This window comes from Mytilus edulis, chromosome 3 (genome assembly GCF_963676685.1).
Source record: "Mytilus edulis chromosome 3, xbMytEdul2.2, whole genome shotgun sequence".
NCBI lineage: Eukaryota > Metazoa > Mollusca > Bivalvia > Mytilida > Mytilidae > Mytilus > Mytilus edulis.
Genome location: NC_092346.1, coordinates 47443785 through 47460405, shown reverse-complemented (window position 1 = coordinate 47460405; position 16621 = coordinate 47443785). Strand labels below are relative to the sequence as shown.

Genomic DNA, 16621 nt, shown 5'->3' with positions numbered 1-16621 from the left:
TTGGACAATATTTAACGTTATATTGAGCACGTGTACAGATATTAAGTCTTGTGTGAAAAATGGGGAACTAAAAACAGATTTGTCCCGTGTGAGGTAGGTGTAAGACAGGGAGAACAAATGTCAACCTATCTCTCTGCCTTATACTCTAATGACTTGGAGGAATATCTGGATGAAAACTCTGTGGATGGTCTAAAATTTATGAATGTAAAATTAACAGAGACTCTTGCTTTGTATATACAGTTATTTATTCTTCCGTACGCCGATAACACAATTAGTTTTGCGGAGTCGGCATAAAGCTCTGGGTGTGTTTGAGCAATATTGTTTTGAGTGGAAACTCACTGTTAAGGTTCATCATAAGGAATTGAAAAATATGGCCGTGTTTACACCTCCAAAATTACTATGAGTACAGACAAACTGGTACATCCAGGAAAGTTTTAAGGCATGGCAGGAACTAGATATATAAAAGTTTTATGAAGTCTACGTTTCAGAAAATTAAAAACTTACCTGGATTTTGATGTTCATTTTTTTCCAGTCTGCAGAAGATAGCAAAATAAACAAACACCCGAGTTTCATTTGATACGGTCCACTCAGTTACACAGTTTAAACCTGTTAAATAACCTATTGTTTACAGGTGTCTATTGTCCATCTATTGTCCATTTAAATCAATACTATTCACAACATTGATTATATGAGGGGAGCTTCTCAATCGTTTTCACTACTTAGTTAATTTTTGCACCTTCTGCAGGAACGAAAAAAAATGGATAGCAAAATCTAGAAAAGTTTATAATTTTCTGAAACATAAAATGCATTTAAAATTTATATATCTAGTTCCTGCCATCCCTTAAAACTGTTGCAGGTGTATAGGTTAGTCTGTACTCAGAGTAAAATTTGGGGTGTAAATACGGCCATTTTAGCCAAAAGGTTATGATGAACCTTAATGTATCAAACAAAAGACTGTAATTTGTTCAAAGAGAAAGTTTAATAGGAATGTTACTTTTAAACTATGCATATAACTGAAATTAAAGATTCATGTGTTTATCTTGGTCTGCTGTTTAATTACAACGGAATTTCTTTAAAGTTCGAAAACAATTGGTAGACAAAGCTCAAAAAGCACTTGATGCTCTTTACAATAAGAGACAAAATATCTCACTTCCCATTGATTTACAGTTAAAATTATTTGATGCATTGGTGGTTCCTATTTTGACATATTCCTCGGAAATATGGGGGTTTGAAAATAAAAATGAGACTTAAAAATGACATCTACAGTAAGCGAAACGCCTAATTTTGTAATGTATGGGGAACTTGGATGATTTCCACCTGAACTACAGAGCAAGTTAAACATGGTATGTTTTTGGCACAAGCTAGCAACAAATGATAAAATTTTAGTCTATCCTGTAAGCTGTATCAGCTACTTTGGTACATGCATAAGCATGAAGGTTATAATTGCAAATGGTTTCACTATGTAAAATCTGTGTTTAATGACTGTGGCTTTAGTGAACTATATAATATTCATTTAATATTTAATTATATTAAAATTAATGTAAGGCAGCGTCTCCAGGACAAGTTTATTCAAAAATAGTTCTCTGATATAAACAACTCAGCAAAAAAAGGGGGGATGTTATTAACACTTTAAAGAAAACTTTTGTTAAGAACCATATCTGTTAAAATTAAGACGGGTCAAAGAGTTAATATATGTAAATTAAGGGTATGTAATACGAGAAAATTTGTCTACTTTGTAAAGCTGGTCTTGAGGATGTATAGCGCTTTATATGTAAAAGTACCAATTGTGAAGTTAGGGATTCAAGGGGGAAGTTCATACCTCCATATTATTTAAAATATCCAAATGTAAAAAAAGTACTAGCCATGCTTAGATATTGTAATATTAATGTGCTGTCTAAGCTGTCAATTTTTATTCAAAAGGTAGAAAAGATGCTTGTCTTATTTAAAACTGTAATAAACAAAGACTTATTTTTGAAGATATATAATTCAGCAATGTATACTGTTTGTATTAAGAACTATGTTGTAATTGATATTGTGTATAATATGCTCCTGTTATGCAGTCTTCTTTGGCTGAGTTCTCTTTAATAAATTAAACTAAGTAAGATGGAGGTCCTAGTTTTATAAAATACTTGCCATCGAAACAAACCTTTAAAATTCAACATCACTACCCAAGAAATAAATCAATCACATGTCGAATATCATTGTTACGTCTTTGTGAATATATGGTGCATGAACAACAACACCAATCAGAGGTCCAAATCACTAACTCAGAACATTTTGATGACATGAAAACCAAGGATGTCGTGCATCTGGTCCATTTGAAAACAAATGCTCATTATTCGAACGTTAATTATCTCTTTGAAGTTATCATATTAGAAATTTTTCTGATAAAAAAACCCAAATATACAAGGCTTTTAACCTCATACACCCTTAATATTTTTATTAAATCTATGAGTAATTAGGACCAGGATGGCTTTGCATCAAAAGGAAATAAAACTTAGATTTACAAACGATTTTAATATTTTATTGACTGTAAGTATATACATAATAGACAATGACATTTCAACGTTTTTATTATACAAAATACAAAATTCAATCATAAGTGAAACGCTATGAATACAACCCATTTGTCTTTTTGAAGAGATTTCCTGTATATTACACGTCCAATATTTTAACTTAAGTACTACTGATAATGAAATTTGTAATTTACAAACCTAATTATGTGTATAAGATGAGACATAGAAAATGGTTTGCCTGCTTCAAGCACAATTGACATTTTGAAAGAAAAAATAACAACGTATAAAAAATTAATAATGAAAATGACAAAATCGGACAAATTATTTTATATTGTGTGAGCATGAACAACAATTAACTATTTTCTAAAACAAAAGTTGAATAAAATACACAGAAATACAAATGGAATAACTAATATGATCTTGATTAATTCATGTAGCTAAGCAGCGATTTATTACATCTTTGTGTAAATACTTTTATGCTATTTTATGTACTATATTAGGCGCAACATTTTATTGAACAATTAAGGACACGAATCAACATTTCCGCAATTGTCACATACTTCTATTTGTGGATTAAAACACTCTTGTTCTGTATTACACTTTTTCCCATAAACTAAATTTCCATTGCAGTTCACAAATCTGTTACAATCTGTAGGATGCTTGTAGTTACGAGTACCATTGTAGTTGATGTTGCAGAAATCATCTAAAATTGAAATGAGAAAGAATATTTCAGTCTTTATATTCAGGCATCAGAACAAAATCGTACAGAGCAAACAAAACATGATACTTTTAATAATTACAAGATTATTATCCAAAAACAGGTAATGCAGGTAGCAGTTTTATTCAAAAGCACAATGTACTGATGTTTACCGGCAAAATGCATATTTGCAAACTGTTCCTCGTTTATTTTAATTTAAGTGAGTTTAAGAATATATGCAAAATACTTGCTCAATTTAGTCTAGAATAAGAATGTGTCCCAAGTACACGGATGCCCAATACGCACTTTCATCTTCTATATTCAGTGGTCCGTTTAAATCTCTAATTTTGTAGTTAAATTAGAAAGAGCATATCATAGGGAATATGTTTACTAAGTTTCAGGTTGACTGGACTTCAACTCCATCAAAAACTACCTCGACAAATAACTTTAACCTGAAGCCGGACAGACGGATGAACGAACGAACGGACGGACTAACGAACGGACCAGAAAACATAATGCCCATAAATGAGGCATAATAATACCCATAAATGAGGCATAAAAACCTAACTCATTCGTTTCATTGAAAACTATGACATGAATAATGATAATTGTGTTATGTTTTAGCAAAATATTAAGGGCATACAATACGGTTTTGATTCCTTTTGTAATTTTGATGAAGATTTCAATATAGACTATTTTCTAGCTGATTACATGAAATGTGCTAATAATAAATATACCTCCATGTGCAATTTTTTTTAGTAAAACTAGGTTGAAATTTTAGATGTTTTGTCAAAATTAGGATTTATGGACGTATTTTTCCTTTCGACAGAAATACATAATTTTTGTTTTGTTTTAAAAGACAAACACAAGATTTGTTTTGTAATTACACTATATGTAAATTCTGTTTTATACGAATATCCTTTAAATGTGTGCATTTTTTTTCAAACAATTCATATTTATCAAATGTTCATGAATGTAGAAAAAAAAATTGCACTATTTATGTTTTCATGAAAATTGCCACACATAATCTTCTTACGTAATCAAACCAGATGGTGTTTTAAAAAAAGAGGAATTCATGTACTTTGTTAAGTAAAATTAGTTTGAATGATAAAAATCAGTAGAAAACTGAATCTTCTTCAGATAAGTCAATGTTTGATGTCGAGAAAATAACAATTTACGTTAGCAACGTAATTACCTCCCCTGTAACTTATCGTATGCCTTTAACGATTTAAAACAACGGTTCTTATTCCAGACGATTTACAAATCTTTGAACAGGCTCATGTTGCCCAATCGTTTTTTTTTATGATTTAGTCCTTTGTTTGTAGTGAATCGTGTTTTGACATGGCAGTGTTTCCTTGGGTTTTGAATATCCCCTTTGTATATTCTAGACTATTTGATGATAAATATGAAGTTTTTAAATGCATGTAAAAACCGTATTCCAACGATATACTATTATCAGAACTCAAAACGTTGTATACGATCAATGTATAACTTTTGATCCCTTGTTTTTTTTTTCTCAATTTAAAATAACATGTGTGGTTTGTACCGACCATATGTGTTGAACCAATTCAAAGTATATATCTTATTTGTTTTTATTTGACTGGGTAAATTGTTGTCCGTGCATTTAATCATAAACCGTTCAACCAAATCTTTTAAATCTTTAATATGTTGTTACTAATGTCAAAATGGAGGTCAAGTTAAATAATTACAATTGACTTTTACCGTTCAGGAATTATGGTCCTTGAAAGATTGAAAAATGGCGTTTCCAGTTGTGTCCGTGTATTTACGCACGAAGCGTTCAATCAAAGCTTTTAAAATTCAAATTCATGTATGTTGTTACTGATGAAAAAAATAGGTCAAGTTCAATAATTGCGATTTTCACTTTTTCTGTTCAGGAGTTATGGTTTTTAAAATAATGATAAATTGTGTTACCAGTCATGTTGTTGCATTTACTCATGAGCCATTCAACCAAAGCTTTTCAAATTTTAATATGTTGTTACTGATGACAAAATGGAGGTCAAGTCAGATATTGAAATTTTCACTTTCACCATTCATCAGTTATGTTTCTTGTGATATTAAAAAATGCCAGGACACGAATAGATATGAATAAATTCGGTTTGCTGTCGTTTTGACAGCATCTTGTCTTTTCTTGTTTTAATGTAAATCAAGATGGTTTCTTTTCTTCACGGATGAGGGCTTTACTTTACTTAATTAGTTTTTTTTATTATTGTTGAAGGCTTTACAATAAATTATAAATTCTAGCTACTTATGTCTATAGCAGTGGTATTTGAAGTTGAATTTAGTGGATTTGAGAAATGGTTTTGTTTCTTATTTTTATTTTAAATTTTCCATTCATTTTCATAATTTCTATAATCATGTGAAATGTCGAAAATCAAAATTTTAAAATTGTTACTCTGTGTTTAAAAAAATGAAATAAAAGTCCAATACTTCATTAAAATATTACAATGCTTCAAGACCAGCATGACATCCCAAACATGTCATAAAACAGTCCGGCAGTTTTTTCTATGACAACTGTATATTAACTCCATTGTTTTTGTTATTCAGTTCATACTCAAATATAGATATTACTCACAAGGAATAAGGAATAACTGTTCAGGAATGGAATGAATTGCAGGATCAGTTGGAAACTGCCCATTTATGACACTACATCTGATTGATGCGTTGTTCATTGCAGCTGTAAAATTTACCCAGAAATGTAAGGTTCTTGTTATCATACAGTTTGTAGTTGTGTCTTTCGGAGTGACCATGTACTCAGGAATAAGTGTTTGAAATTTGTCGGCGCCTTTGAAAAGTATTTCAACCGTTAGTTCACCAGCTTCCTTTCCAACACTTGCATTACATGAATGAAGCCTATCATATCTTATTGTGGTTAAACCTTCGATTTGATCAGGATCAAGTTGCAGGATCGGGGTTCCATTCGGTTTTGCTAAAGTAAAATAGGAATAAAAGCTGAACAATTTTTAATAACCATATAAAAATATTCCAAATCTATTTATACACAAAATTAAGCGCATATACAAACGATTGCTTTTTTGAACGATATATAATCGATTATGACATGAACAAGCCGTATTTTATGATGTTAACTTTTCGTTTACGTTTAGTATTAAAATATGAAGTTGTAGTCTGTTTGAAAATGAAAACAATTTATCACCAAAAACAAAATGACGCAGAATTTAGTTTACATGTAATACAAAATGAATAGCTTTCATTTTTGATATAAAAATTACACGAGTAATGTGCAAAGGAAACAGTTTAGTTGAAAAGAAAGAATACAATACCATTAACATAATATAGCAAGTATTAAACAATGAATTGCTTACTTAATATTGTGATACGTCCTGATGATGATTGTGTCACCTCACCCTCCACATTAAGTACCACATTGAATGTTCCATCATTTGAACATGAAGCATTTTGAACAGTAATTGTAAGATCTTTTAACTCAAAACTTATATTGACGTTATTCTGTGCATCATTCAAATACATGATTTGTCTATTTTCTTGAATATCAGCAATAGGAATATCCTCTGATGATCCTGACATTTGGAATGTTATATTTATAGAAGAAAATATCGTTTTGTTCACTGAACAGAAAATTTTTACTGGTCCAGCAAATATAAGAGACGAAGTATCAGTGCATGCTATATCTACAAAATGAAATATTGTTTTATTTTAAGTTTTGAATAGTTAAGCAACTATTTGAGTATTGTTTAATTAAACACTATAATAGCTATCGTACCATTTGTTTGATACAAACTTCATACCAAAATCATTTATAAAGGCTTGGCAACAATGACATCTTAGCACTAAAACATTTCAATAAAATTGAGAATGGAAATGGGGAATGTGTCAAAGAGACAACAACCCGACCATAGAAAAAAACAACACCAGAAGGTCCCCAACAGGTCTTCAATGTAGCGAGACATTCCCGCACCCGGAGGCGTCCTTCAGCTGGCCCCTAAACAAATATATACTAGTTCAGTGATAATGAACGCCATACTAATGTCCGAATTGTACACAAGAAACTAAAATTAAAAAAGTACAAGACTAACAAAGGCCAGACATGAGTTATCTTTTTAAATGATATTGCAATATAAATGTTTATCGCTATTTTGTGCATTTTTCCTTTGATCCGTACCAGGCTCAATCGAGAAAACCAATCTTGTTGAGATAATCAACGATTATCTATATATATAGTAAATATATAAAATTATGACAAGAGGCATTAAATTGAATTGACGAGTAGGATATGGCCATTTATATCGAACTGTATTATTATTTTACTTTAAATAATTGATTTTCGTCGAATGACCTAGGTGAAAATTTCGATGACATAGACTGTAAAATTATTTGCCATCCCTATCGAGGGTTGACTCCTGATTTTTTGTTATTACAATTGCAATATTTGTTACAGTCATAACATCTTTCATTCGATCTGGACATGTACAATCTTACCTTTTGAAGGTAATGGAGTTGTTGTAGGAGGCGTTGTTGTTGTACAGAAATCTGAAAAGACAATTATTGCATAATAAGATGTAATTACATTTGTATTAAGTAATGTTACAGCAATATGACCGACTCACCACTGCTTTGTTATAATTTTTAGCTTTTCGGTTAGGAAATTTCAAAAAGATACCAGCTGGTTTTGCAAATTTACTTAAGTTACAGAAACAATCTTAGTGAAATTGACTTGTTCGTTCAGTTTATTTTGCCTGCTACTAAATTGTTACGTTGTTTTATGATTGATAAAAACTTTACTTCTGCCACTTACTTTCTATAATTGATGACTGCTATACTACATATATGTATCCCCTCTCCCCAAAATATCCCAACATAACAAAACAAATAATTTTTAAAAGTAAATCGTTATTGAAACAGCATACGTTTTACAATAATGTTATGGAAATGATTAAAAGAAAATTGTTTGATTGAAATATTTCTGTTTGCTAGTGCTGAAATTTTGGATAAAATATTTTTATAATATTCAACAGCTTTATGAAACACCACTGTCTGAAACACTCAAAATAAACTTATTTCAATGTAACATTTTTGTGAACACATTTCTTCAAGGTTTACGATAGGATGTATATTTCTTTTGTTATTCTATGTTGCATACTTTTTTAAGTACTTAGTATTATATAATTGCCTTTAATAGTTCGTCTTAAAAAAACCTGTTATATATATTTAAATTATCAATGTTTAATTTTGTGATCATGATCATGTCTTAAGATAGATTGTGTATAGATTAAATTGAGAGATTTGTCGACAACTTTCAAAATGTAGCTGATATCATACTTATGAATTCTCTCTGATGTTAACCTGTCGACTCTGCTGCTCCTGATACCATTATAATGTAACTCATATGTTTCCTCAATAAATGTACAACGCAATGTAAAGTAAAAAAATGTGTTTTGTTTGTATATTATATACTTTTGTTTAACTTTGTTGATTCTAAAATAGAATTGGTATATACTGAAGATTTAGACCGGTTTTAATTGCAACTTCAAAATCCAAGCTGAGGAAAGACACTCCAGGTACATTACGGCTAATCTATACTATTAAACGAGAAGACCTCATTTTGCGTGTCGCTTCTCTTCCTTCCACAATAAATCAATCATCATGCCTCTGTGTCCTATAGGTAACATGCATAGTCGCATTTGTCATTCATTCTTATGATTATTCAGATTGAGTTATTTTTGGAGAAAAACGACAAAAAAGGAGTCCGGATATGATTCCGTCCTCAGACTGACTTTTTGTCATAGATAAGACTTCCGTTTTGAAACATGCACAAATACAACCAATCGCATGCTATATAACAAAAATGAAAAATAGATAAGCCAATCAGAGCGTTCTCAATATCGTAGTGTTTAGATCGCAAGAACCACAACTATATACTCCTTAGAGAGGACAATGATTTTTTGCGTTTATCTACATGTAAACTACGATTATACTACTTTAATATATAGAGACTCTCTGTATTCTGTCTACTGTTTTTTTTTAATGTTAACTATTTAAGGGGTCATACCAGTTTCTTTTAAAACAAGTAAAACATGTGACAGAAGTAAAACTAATCGTAGAGCGTTCTCCATATCATGGTGTTTATATCGCAAAAAACAGCTATTATACATCCTTAGAGAGGACAATATTTTTCGGGTTTATCTACATGTAAACTGCGATTATACTACTTTTATATATAGAGACTCTCTGTATTATGTCAGACCATTTCTATGTTAGTATAGAAAGTCCCTGATTCTGTTTACTGTTTTCTTTGAAATGTTTACTATTTAAGGGGTCATACCACTTGCATATATATTAAAATAAGTAAAACATGCTCAACTTCACCTAAAACTACCTCGACCAAAAACTTTTACCCGAAGTGGGACAGACGAACGAGACGGACGGACGACGGAACGCACGGATGCACAGACTAGAAAACCTAGTGCCCATAATTGAGGCATAAAAATTTATTGTTAAAAGGGAAAATAGTGATTTGGCAAAAATGAAAGTAAGGTAGAGATTAGAGGGAGTCAGGACCTTCTTCGGGGCGTCGGGATCGGGCGTTTTTAAGCTCGGGATTAGGGGATTGATCCTTACGGGATCCGGGAATATATTTTTCGATTTCAGGATATGAATTTCTTTAAATTCTGCATCTCGGGATTTCATGGTTTTAAGCAAGGAGTATGGGATTTCGGGATTAGGACCCCTCCGATCGACAACCCCTCAAATAAGCCTTAGTCGGTATTAGTAATTTTTTCATGATTCAAATCCTACCATTGGCATGTTAATAAGGCTCTCAAAAAAAAAATTGATGGATTGTCATAGAAGCATATTTTTTAGACTAATAATGGTCTATATATAAGCATTTACATTTATTTCATGTTTGGAACGGTGCAAATTTTTAATTTGATTTGACTTTTACCAAAAGAAGCAATGTAGCAAAGGAGAAGAATATTTGTGGTCGTAGGCCAGAAACACGAATATAATTGAATTTAACAGAAAGGAAACAAATATCGGACTTTCGAAAAAGGAGATACCTTTTATGTAATTCTCCATACATAATATCTTTAACAAAAAATCATCCTACAACAGTTCACAAGCTTTATATGCTCGCGATTTCGTGGGTATGTTCTAGTGAATTATAAACGGAAAATGTGTTTATTGTCTTCCCATCTCCTTAAGGTAGCACAATACAAAGATGTTTTACTTCCAATCACTAACCTTTAAAATGCTGTAACTTTCGTATGAATGCATTGAAAATAATAAAAGAGGTATATATAGACAGATAAAAGATCAATCTTCTAAATGGTTGCAATATTTTGATTATGCAATAATTATGTAATTAATTATTATGTAATTAGTGGCAAAATCTGGGTAAGTTCACTTGAATGAATTTAGCTGTATTATTTCTTAAACTATACAGAAAATTTTAACGAAATCTTAATCAACACATCATGGGCTTCAAAAGAATGTCTCAAATTGTCCTTATGGTATTCCATTCTCTCACAAATCTCTAATAAGCGTTAACATCCTAACCACATAAAAGAGGATAATGTTTGACATGTTTACGTTGAGTCGTTTGTTTTCTCCTATTTTTGAGTTTGAATTCACATTACTATAAGACGTGTCACGGTACTTTTCTATCCCAAATTCATGTAATTGGTTTTGATGTTATCTTGGTTATTCTCATCGGATGTTGTCTAATGCTTAGTCCGTTGCTGTGTGTGTTACATTTTAATGTTGTTTTAGTTGTTCTCCTCTAATATTTAATTCGTTTTCCTCAGTTTTAGTTTGTTACCCCGATTTTGTTTTTTGTCCATAGATTTATGAGTTTTGAACAGCGGTATACTACTGCTGCTTTTATTTGATTAGGTGTAAAATTTGTTCTGTACATTCTATCTAAAATCTGAGACATTATTTTGTAGATAATGGTCATAGGAACAACATATAATAAAATCAACCCTCTAGGGATACCTATGCTGAAGCTAATAACATTTGAAAGTGGAAATTTGGTGAAAAATATTTTAGACACAATTAACATTGCAATTGGTTACATAATTGCATGATACTAACAAAGCATTGATTTGAAAGAGTTATCTGTCAGCTATCCAAAACTACCACTTTTATAAATTTTCAAACATTATTAAGAAAGTTACAGCATTTTAAAACTTAGGAGTTGTAGTTATAAAATCTTTGTATTGTGCTACCTTAAATGATATATTTCGTTTGGAAGACCAGGGGAAGGTTTCAAAGATGACAATATTAACTTTTTTGTCTTATAATTAATTTAATACCTTGCGCTTGCTGAAAGAAAAATATCAAGTAATCAATTCGACGGGAAATGATCAATATGTATGTTTACCTTATGTCAATTCAAATATGTGTTTTTGAAACATTGACATTGCAATGCATCCTGAGTGTTTATCATTATTTTCTCTATAACAGAACATAGTTGTATCTCTGTATTATTTATTTTGACTTGATATATATGATTTAAGACTTTAAAAATGTTTGCGTTATTATGCTCAAAACGTATAAAAGATGTCTAATTAAATTTTTGACAAAAGCAAAGATCTTACTTATCAGCATGATTAATTATTTCACAAAATGTGTTGAATCTTCAGAACATAAAACAGTTAGTTATAATTTATCTTGATACATATGAAATTGAGAATGGAAATGGGAATGTGTCAAAGAGACAACAACCCGACCATAGAGCATACAACAGCAGAAGGTCACCAACAGGTCTTCAATGAAACGAGAAATTCCCACACCCGGAGTCGTCCTTAAGCTGGCCCCTAAACAAATATATACTAGTTCAGTGATAATGAACGCCATACTAAACTCCAAATTGTAAACAAGATTGATTGTTGGTTTCTTAACGTCCAGTGGCAAATATTTCATGCATATTCAGGACGAGAACAAGTTAACAATAAACACAATAAGTAGGTTGTTATAATAGAGGATGATGGTCGAGGAAATTTGGAGTGCCACTAGAAAATGAAGGTATATTGGATAGAGACAAAAATTTTGCCTTGCAACAGGCCACCTACGGACCCCTCAGAGAGTTGTTGCAAGGGTTCTTAACGTGCAAAGAGCGTGGAAATCTCTTTACACGAGGCATCGGATTTAACGTTCCCTTTCTGACCGGACGTGACTGTAAACTTGATACATCCCGCACAGCCAAACGGACGCCCCACTTCGGCAAGCGTTTTACTGCCAGTCGGGAGAAGACCAAGTGACCATATTTCTATACCCCAGTCACCCTTGGGGTGTCCAAATTGTAAACAAGAAACTAAAAGTTAAAATAAAACAAGACTAACTAAGGCCAGAGGCTCCTGACTTGGGACAGGCGCAAAAATGCGGCGGGGTTAAACATGTTTGTTAGGTCTCAACCCTCCCCCTATACCTCTAGCCAATGCAGAAAAGTAAACGCATTACAATACGCACATTAAAATTCAGTTCAAGAGAAGTCCGAGTTTGATGTCAGAAGATGTAACCAAAGAAAATAAACAAAATGACAATAATACATAAATAACATCAGACTACTAGCAGTTAACTTACATGCCAGCTCCAGACTTCAATTAAACTGATTGAAAAATTATGTCTTCATCATATGAATATCAGGCACAATCCTCCCTGTGAGGGGTTTAGTATCATACCATCATAACATGTATGAGAAGAACATAACCTGTGTCATGCCAACAACTGGTTTATTAATAATAAATGTGTTTAGTTCCGATGTACATTTTTATGAGAATGGAGTTTAATAAAATGTTTGTATCCGTGCATTTTACGGAACAGAGGGATGTTTTAATTACAGTCATTTAGGAAACATTCAATCCGTTCTATTATAATATTAACGAGTCCATGTGTTTGCACCAGATGCGAGTTTTGACAATGAATGAAAAAAAAGGTATATTACTAAAAATTGTTGTTAAAACGGGTGTTGGTCAATCTTATTTATCTGATCGACACTCTTTTTAAGGAAGTTCGCTACTAAGTTTCAAAATAAATAGCTTTTCATAAAACTATTATATATTGATAAGGGATTAATTCAGGAATAATAAAGCAAACAAATATATAGAGGTCAATGTGCTTGTTTCCGAGATATTAACCATTGAAATTATGTTGGGAAAATATTCTCTCTTGATTTTTCATACATGTAGCTTCATCATTGAAAAATAAAGTTCTCAAAAACTATTAAAACATAAATAAGACTTTATAAGACTTTTACAAATGGCCTATTATTATGCATGCGAAAAATTTATTAAAGAAAAATGGGGATCAATGGGCAGTTTTGTAAGGCATTCAAATTAATAAACCAGAGGATTCCGATAATCTGACAAAAATCCAAATCACGACATGCGAAAATCCTTAAGGGACATCTTTTGACAACTGAATTGATTATTTTTTTTTGGTGATTTATTACTAGTTTATTATCAATAGTTGGTAATCTCATTTTTATTCCAAACTCTTTTTTTCTTAGAATAAAATGAATTGGATGAATTTCACTCCATTTGACATACCAATAGGAACTTCTTGTTGACATACTTCAGCTGAACAATTACTAGAACATTCTCCGGTAATGCTGTCACGGCACTCTCCATTTGAACAAGCAATTCCTCTTGGGAACATTATGCCTTTGTCTTCTAAGCATAACACTTTTGAGTCACATCTACCTGGATGCCCGCGATAAGATCCTGATGACCCACATGCACAAATATCTCCTAAAATTTGAAATGAAGTTCCTTACAGGCAATTAAAACTTTTATTGTTTGCTATATATTTAGTGACTAATTTTACCTTTGAATTCAAGATATATGACAAATGCCATGATTTCTGTTTTACTAGTTGTCAACTTTCAAGTTTTGAGTAGTACAGATCAAACTTTACCTTATGTTACGTCTTGTTTTCTTTAAAAGTGTATTGTTGGATGTTTTTCCTTCAAATTCACATAAAGAAGCCAAATAAAATTGAGAATGGACATAGGGAATGCGCCAAAGAGACAACAACCCGACCATAGAAAAAAAACCAAATATATTCATGTATTGTATCTAAAATTACATATTTCAAGAGCAGAATCTAGCATTACATGTAATAAGTGTTCAATTGAAGGATATTTCATCGAAACAAGTCATCTTCAATGAAATTTCCGAACACACATTTTTCAAAAGGTAATTTATAGGCACTTATTTTCAAATTCTTTAAATTTGGTAAAGTCTCACTTTTTTAAGACATTCTTAAATTTGAATTGAAAAAAGGGATGAGTTGTTTACCGTTGTGTAAATGGCATACATCGCTTAAAAGAAAACAAACCCGTTTCAAAAACAAAAACCCAAGGAAACATATTAACTATAACATTATAATAACGGAACAAATACTAAGTAATTGTCAGTACTTTATATTTGTATTAGATGCATGCTTATTAAAAATAATTTGTATATCATCAAATAATGTGTCACTTTATTTAGAGTTGACTATTCCCCCCAAAAAAAAATCTATGAAAACCTTGCTCTTTGTTATATCAACTACTCAAATGTATGCATTCTCATTCTCATTTAAAACTTTGCTTCTGTCCAGTATCTTTTTTCCTTCAAATCTGCCCATCTATAAATAGATTTACCTTAAAATATTATTTTAACACTTACTTGGAATAAGGAACAAAGACGCTTCGGCAAAAGTTTTATTATCAAGCACTTCTAACGGTCTACATCGTATTTTGGCTTCATCCATGTCAGCTGTGAACAATAATCCAAATGTGATTTCTTGTCTACTCTGACAAGAAGCTATACTTGTATTTCTTTTAAAATCTTTGACTTTGGCATCTTGAATTTCATGATATACTGTTGTATTGATATATAAAATTTCTAATATTAGGTCCATTGCTGGATATCCCACAATCCCTGTGCATGAATGAGCACCAGTGTCCCTGTAAAATCCTAAATCAACAACCTGATCTTCGCTCAAAGTAAGAACTGGTGAACCTGGAGTATCTGAAAATAGATCTCAAAATTAAGTAATAATTATTTCATGCCATGCTACATGCTAATTTAAAAAAAAAAGAGAACGTAAGGTCCAAATTTCTATCAAGTTAGCAAAATTTGAAGCAGGAATGCAGATATTTAATGTGCATTTTCATCTAAAAGAACCAAATTATAAGAATATGACTTAAACATATTAATAGTTTTACAAGTGTAGATTATTGGTGTTTGTTTTTAAATGTCATTTAATTGGCACTTTAAGGGGAGGTTACTCTAAAACAGTGCATTTTCTGAAGGAAAATACATGGAATTTTCCTATTTTGTATTTTAGCCGGAAGAAACGTACAGTGACCCTACCTTTTCTTTTGATATTCTCAAAACATTGTCTAAAGGTTATCTTTTTATTTATTTTACAATTTTATCATTTTGTTAAGTTTCTAATCACAAAATGGTTTTTTTTTCCTGTTTAGTCCATATAAAATGTCATTTGTTTCACAACCTGAAAGCCTGAGAAAATGCACGGTGACCTATCATTTTTATTATATTTTTGAACATATATCAATAGATACTATATATAGCTAGGTTTTGGCAAAGAATGAAAATATTCTATCATTTTTATTTTAGGCTCCCATACCACCTTAAATTCGATAAACCTTAAATTACAACATTGTAGGGCTAATAACTCTTATAATAACATTAACGGTACCATTTTTTCTATAACATATTGTCAGATAAATTTTGACTGAATTCACCATTTCTCCATCTCAACAGCTCAAAATATTAGCCTCAGTTCTTTCATACCGAGCTTCAATGGTATATAAACTCATCATAGATACCAGGACCACAATTTTATATTTACGCCAGACACGTGTTTCGTCTACAAAAGACTCATCAGTGACGCTCGAATCAAATAATGTTGAAAAGGCCAAATGAAGTACGAAGTTGAAGAGCATTGACGACCAAAAATTCCTAAAAGTTATGCCAAGTACGGTTAAGGTAATCTATTCCTGATGTAGAAAAGCCTTAATTTTTCAAAAATTAAAAGTTTTGTTTACAGTTAATTGGTGCAGGAAAATTGGTACCGTTAATGTTATTACTACCACTGGGTTGAAGCCTCTGCTGGTGGACTGTATCACCAGCCCCAAGTAGCCAGTACTTCGGAACTGGCATGAAAATACGGATTTTGTGTGTTATTAAAATTTGCTGTTACAAAATGTTAGAAATTATTATAAATTAAGGAATGTATCTCCCTCATTCAAAGCTCTGATTCCTTTCACAGATTTTGCTATACTTCTTGGAATTTTTGGATTATATCTCTTCATCTTTTAGATAAGCTTTGGATTTCAAATATTTTGGCCACGAGAATCACTGAAGAGACATGCATTGTTGAAACGCGCATCTGG

At 31.5% G+C, this 16621-nt stretch overlaps 2 protein-coding genes across 2 annotated transcripts in view; both read right to left on the bottom strand.

Moving 5' to 3' along the window:
• Positions 1 to 16621, bottom strand: part of LOC139516659 (uncharacterized) — a 117558-nt gene that overhangs the window by 42469 nt on the left and 58468 nt on the right. The window lies entirely within an intron of this gene.
• Positions 2623 to 16621, bottom strand: part of LOC139516660 (uncharacterized) — a 43616-nt gene continuing 29617 nt past the window's right edge. Inside the window, exons 7-12 of the mRNA XM_071306883.1 lie at positions 14886 to 15230; positions 13764 to 13964; positions 7693 to 7743; positions 6558 to 6884; positions 5807 to 6160; positions 2623 to 3219 (exon numbers count right to left, since the gene is read on the bottom strand). Of these exons, the coding sequence (XP_071162984.1) occupies positions 3038 to 3219; positions 5807 to 6160; positions 6558 to 6884; positions 7693 to 7743; positions 13764 to 13964; positions 14886 to 15230 (1460 nt within the window). The 3' untranslated portion in view covers positions 2623 to 3037. The remainder of the gene's footprint in view (positions 3220 to 5806; positions 6161 to 6557; positions 6885 to 7692; positions 7744 to 13763; positions 13965 to 14885; positions 15231 to 16621) is intronic.